This window comes from Neoarius graeffei, chromosome 16, assembly GCF_027579695.1.
Source record: "Neoarius graeffei isolate fNeoGra1 chromosome 16, fNeoGra1.pri, whole genome shotgun sequence".
NCBI classification, from domain to species: domain Eukaryota; kingdom Metazoa; phylum Chordata; class Actinopteri; order Siluriformes; family Ariidae; genus Neoarius; species Neoarius graeffei.
The window spans coordinates 59,040,441-59,046,470 of record NC_083584.1 but is presented as its reverse complement, the minus strand read 5'-3'; the positions used below and the strand labels follow the sequence as shown (position 1 = coordinate 59,046,470).

Sequence of the window (6,030 nt, the reverse complement as noted above, 5' to 3'; positions counted from 1 at the left end):
TACGTCCACAAGAGCCGGAATTAGCTATTTATTTCTGGGACACGGTTTGACGGACACTTGTGCCAAGGGAGTGTGTGTACGTGTGTGTGTCATGTTGGGCAGATTAAAGTCACGGTGTGTAGCACTGCGGCCACCCAGTGTTTGCTGGATGGATGGCCCTTGGAGGCCTGTTTGACTGGTGTCAGGTGTGTGTGTGTGTGTGTGTGTGTGTGTGTGTGTGTGTGTGTGTGTGTGTGTGTGTGTGTGTGTGTGTGTGGATGGTCTCGAGGCCCCTTCTCATCTAGAAACAGGTGTGTGTCGTCCCTGGCTGAAGGCTTTAGCCTGATAAACATTATTGGAGAACATCTGTCGTCTGTCACAACACGGGGCCGGGCAAAGAAGCCCCCCATCCATCAGTCTGGGTCTGCTGCACTTGAGAAATGCTTCAGGGACAAGTCTAGGATCAGAGCATGTGCTCTCTCTCTCTTTCTTTCTCTCTCTCTCTCACACACACACACACACACACAAAGAGGCTGTTCCATTCAGGTGAGTCAGTGGATGACAGGTATAGGCAGGTGACCTCTTCTGTTTCATCCCACTCTCTGGCCTTAGCATTGCCCGATCTCTCTCTCTATCTCTCTCTCTCTCTCACACACACACACAGCATTTTCCTAGATGTGTGAGTCAGACAGTTTCAGTCTAATTTGCGCCACTTTCCTATGAATTTTACATCCAATCCAACTCATACCTTCCAAGGGTTCTTAACCTCTTTTGTAGCCATGTAGCCTTTAACCGTAAAATAAACACCACAGATCTGCTCAGTGCGGGTTTATTTTACAATTCAACTCTTTAAATCCTCGGCATTTACTTAATTGTGGATAATAACATTTTGGATACTTATCAGAGCTCTTGTTTAGAGGTTAACTTGTTTTTTGACCTCAAGGAAATTGAATCGAACGCAACTGGACTTGGTTTTAAGTCTTTGAAGACGTTTCACCTCTCATCATCTTGGATGAGAGGTGAAATGTCTTCAAAGACTTAAAACCAAGGCCAGATGCGTTCGATTCAATTTCCGTGAGGTACCTATGACCTGGATGAATGAGAATGTTCATGGACATCTTGTTTTTGAGTTACTGAGGTTCGGATGAAACCGATTCAAGTCAAGTGCCCAGTCAAACAAATTAATAACTGTAAAAACTAAACCGTGAAACTGACGTTGGTGAAACATCAGTTATGGGTGGCGATGTTGGCCATCTTTATACCAACACAGGTTTGCTAACACTGGCCCAAAGTAGCTCAATGACATCATTGGACCAATGGAAAAACCCACAGTGAAATTTCTGATGGCTTGATATTGCTCAGGTGGATTTAAAGGTGGTGGCTCAACTTTGGCCTAATGGACAAAATTACCTTGGACCAGTGTTGACATCGAGTGTTGGCCCAGTTGCATGGCTGAGCTGAGACTACTTGAGTATAACAGGTCTGATAATGATGGGTTGTAAATCTTTCATTTCAAATTCCATTCACGTGTCCTGATGATCATCTGAGATACTTACTTGCCTATGGCTGTCCATCGATATTCAATGATGACAAGGTCCTCCTCTTCGCTGTCTTCTTTGCCTTCCCAGGTCATGCTGCTGTTGCTGTTGGGGTTGTTGTGTCTGTCACTGTCTCTCATGTGCCCGCTCATGAGAGAGAGAAGCCCAATCCTGGACTGACAGATCTTGTGACAACGACAACAAGCAAAGGGACCAGGCGCGGGAGCAGAGGGAAGGAATTGCCAAAGGCATAGCTGGGCCTGTTTCTCCTCCCTCAGCCTGGTCTGTTCTTCCTTGAAGTGGCGGACTCCCTGGGACACAGTCTGCTTCCAGTTCTCGCAGTCCTTGGCGAGGATCTTAAGGTCGGCAGGAGGGACGTTGGACAACTGCAGGGACCACTTCAAGAAGTCCTTCCAACGCTTCTTGGGTCTTCCACGGGAGCGGGTCTCTTCTGTGAGTTCTCCATAGAGGACCATCCAGGGCATTCAGTTGGGGGCCATTCAGATGACTTGTCTGGTCCATTGGAGAACATGATGGAGGATCATGGACTCTGTGCTTGTAGAGTTAGCCTTGATGAGGATCTGCATGTGGGGGATCCTGTCCTCCCAAGTCACTCTGAGGATGCATTGGAGGCAACACATATGGAAGGCTTTGAGGGACTTGATTTGCTTCCTGTACAATGTCCATGCTTCACATCCGTAGAGAAGGGTCGTGATGCAAACTGTATGATAGACCGCAACCTTCGTGTGGATGCAGAGATTGTGGTTCATGAAGACACACTTATGGAGGCAGCCAAATGCTGAAGAAGTGTGCCTGATATGGGAGGTGATCTCTTCATTCAATTAGACATCATCAGAGAGAATGCTACCAAGGTACATGAAAGAGCTTGTGTTCTCCAGTACTGCATTATCAATTGTGATGGCCATTGGGGGCTTATTGTGGATCAGTGAAGACTGCAGGGTCAGAGTCTTCGAGACATTGACAGTTAGTCCCATCCGAGTATAGGCCGTTTGAAGGGATGTAATGGTCCTTTGAAGGCCCGCAGGATGGAGGGATACGCCAGCAGCATTGTCAGCATTTTGGAGTTTGACAATTGCCATCTGAGATACACAAAACCACCAAAACACCAACTGTGTCTCAAGTCTAACTACTTGCACTCATAACAGCACTGTATCTCAAGATTTGTTGGAAAAAGACTGAATATGAATAAATCCACTCACTCAAGAACAGACACATGCTGTCTTCTAGAGAAAAAAAAACAGTATTTAATTCAAACCTCAGAACAATTCTTCACTGTAGCACCATTTCATTCACTGAGAGGTTTGATCAATGAGACAGTATTTGTATTTCATGATAAATAAAAGTAAACACAAGTATTACAGGAGACAAAGTACGTCCGTCTTTTGCGGCTCGTTTTTTACACGGTGTTGTTGAAAGTACGGTACGAGGACAGGCCATTTGTAGGCTACGGATTAGAGATGTTTGGCGTGTAAGCGTCGGTGGATCACTGATCTTCAGAGGCTTCGTTTACAGCAATCAGACTGAACCGGACAGCTCACTTTTAACAATTTACACAACGTCACTCAGACAACGTGCCGAGTAACTGGATATCAGTCGCACTTGTCACAGGAATCACATCACAGGAAATACATAAAGAGCCTGAAACCCATTCACTGCTGCTCAACTGGACTCAGACACAATCATCATTTGAAACAAAAATACACGTTTCTGATATATAATACTGTTCATTTATCTTCAATCACACAGACACACACACATTTTCTACAATGCTGTACATGATAACAAAAACAATGATCGCTTTTCCATCACCAAGAATTGTTTTTACTTGTTTATCGGAAAAGTCCATTAGCACTTCGTTTGCTTTATTGTTTGAGAAGTATACCGGGCCACGTGTGCGTTAATTCTGATAACTAATTAAACATGGGTGAAATTAATTTCTGAAAAGTGCACTCAGGCTTGAGCTTGACCCAACAAAATCCTCCTTAATTTCGAACCTTTGGTTCCACATTCTGTATATTAAGCTAGAAAAGTTCTCTCAAGCGTAAGTCTTCTGTGCTTTTAGTTCAAGGAGCACTGTGACAGAACCACCGGTGTCCCTTTGAACAGGTATGAATGTAGTTTGTACCTCAGAGAAGAGAAACCTTTTTTTTGTGACAGTGTGAGTGTTTTGCATGTGTATTACACTTTGATCAATTCAGATGAATCTTTTTGCGCTATATTACATTACATCAATGGCATTTAGCAGACGCTCTTATCCAGAGTGAGGTACAGCATACCCAAAGCAGCCTGGGGAGCAGGTAGGGGTTAGGTGCTTTGCTCAAGGGCACTTCAGCCATTTCTGCTGGTCCAGGGAATCAAACCGGCAACCTTTTGCTCCCAAAGCTGCTTCTCTAACCATTAGCCGATGGCTTCCCCATATCGTGTTTCAATGTCGTGAAATGAAAGGCATTTGTGTGGCTTGTAAAATCTAAAACTGCATGGTTCTTGTGGCTTTGAGGGCTGATGCATGTTTTGATTCCTACGAGTTAAAAAGAATAGGATCACTCAAAATGTATGCACACACACTCTCACACACGTGTGCTCATATAAAACGCGCATAGATTATTTTCCTGGTCAGAACTTAGTGAGCGGCTAAAGATCACACATGATTTCACAAAATTCATACGCGCAACTGATTAACTGAGTGGTTGCAGAGTCATACACCACAGAAGAAACACACACACACACACACACATATATACATATACAGTGTCCATTAATGTGCACTAAGCGTGTGTATGCGCACACGCGTGTGTGTGTGCATGTGCGTGTGTGGTTAAACACAAAAATTTTTAAAAGAACTTGTCACATATAAATAGCTCTTTTGTGTGTGTGTGTGTGTGTGTGTGTGTGTGTGTGTGTGTGTGTGTGTGTGTGTGGGCGGGTGTGTGTGTGTTTCCAGCAGCCGTAGAAGAGCGCTGTGTTACAGGCCTCTCCGTCTCTTTGGTGGGAGAGAGGCAGCCAAGCTAAACTCTGAGAAAAAAGAAAGAGAGAGAGAGAGAGAGAATATGAATGCCTGTATTAAAATCTGTCATAAGACATAAACAGTACGTTGGTGGTAGCAACTAATAAAGTGAGAACCTGAGATTTCAGGATATTAGAACAGTACAGTGAGGAACAGACTGTACTGTTCCTGAGGACTGAACTTCATTGACCTGAAGCCCACATATAACAGGGCAGCTTTTTTGTGCAGTCAGTAATTGTTCATTTGAAACGTACACTCACCAGCCACTTTAATAGGAACTTGTTCTTGGTTCTAAGATCCCTGTTCTTGGCTGCAGGAGTGGAACCCAATGTGTTCTTCTGCTGTTGCATGCTGAGATGCTTTTCTGCTCACCATGGTTGTAAAGAGTGATTATATGAGTATATCCTTCCTGGCAGCTCGAACCTCATCTCATCTCATTATCTCTAGCCGCTTTATCCTTCTACAGGGTCGCAGGCAAGCTGGAGCCTATCCCAGCTGACTACGGGCGAAAGGCGGGGTACACCCTGGACAAGTCGCCAGGTCATCACAGGGCTGACACATAGACACAGACAACCATTCACACTCACATTCACACCTACGGTCAATTTAGAGTCACCAGTTAACCTAACCTGCATGTCTTTGGACTGTGGGGGAAACCGGAGCACCCGGAGGAAACCCACGCGGACACGGGGAGAACATGCAAACTCCACACAGAAAGGCCCTCGCCGGCCCCGGGGCTCGAACCCAGGACCTTCTTGCTGTGAGGCGACAGCGCTAACCACTACACCACCGTGCCGCCCGCAGCTCGAACCAATCTCACCATTTTCCTCTGAGCTCTCTTATCAACAAGGCGTTTGTTTCCACCCACAGAACTGTCACACTTTGAGATCACAATTTTTCCCCATTCTGATGTTTGAAGTGAACATTAACTGAAGCTCTTGATTTGTATCGGCATGTTTTTATGCACTGTGCTGCTGTCAAGGGATTGGCTGATTAGAGAACTGCATGTGGATGGGTGTTCCTAATAAAGTGGCCAATAAGTGTAGGTTTGGAGAACACTGCCAAAGTCATTCTTTCAGAAATTCCAGGAAAAACACCATTAGCTCTAATACCGAAGTTCCCTTGTTGCCACATGTACCTATGGTACTATGAGCACTGTGGTGAGAATCAGTATCACCCTATTTAGTAGAAGAAGAAGAAGAAGAACTTTTATTTATCACACATACACAGTGAAATTCATCCTCTGCATTTAGCCCATCTGAAGCAGTGAAAACACACATGCACACATATGTGAGCAATGAGCACACACACATACCCAGAGCAGTGGGCAGCTATACTACAGTGCCCAGGGAGCAGTTGGGGGTTAGGTGCTTTGCTCAAAGGAACCTCAGCCCAAGGCCACCCCATGTCTTTGAACTGTGGGGGAAACCAGAGCACCCGGAGGAAACCCATGCAGACACGGGGGAATGTTGGTAACTTGCCAGCGCC

At 45.3% G+C, this 6,030-nt stretch overlaps 1 protein-coding gene across 9 annotated transcripts in view; it reads right to left on the bottom strand.

The window, feature by feature from the left end:
* Positions 1-2,799: 2,799 nt before the first annotated feature.
* Positions 2,800-6,030, bottom strand: part of megf6 (multiple EGF like domains 6) — a 106,882-nt gene continuing 103,651 nt past the window's right edge. For all 9 annotated transcript variants that reach the window (XM_060943271.1, XM_060943268.1, XM_060943270.1 and 6 more), the window contains one exon: positions 2,800-4,550. In XM_060943271.1, coding sequence (XP_060799254.1) covers positions 4,501-4,550 — 50 coding nt within the window. In that variant the 3' untranslated portion in view covers positions 2,800-4,500. The remainder of the gene's footprint in view (positions 4,551-6,030) is intronic.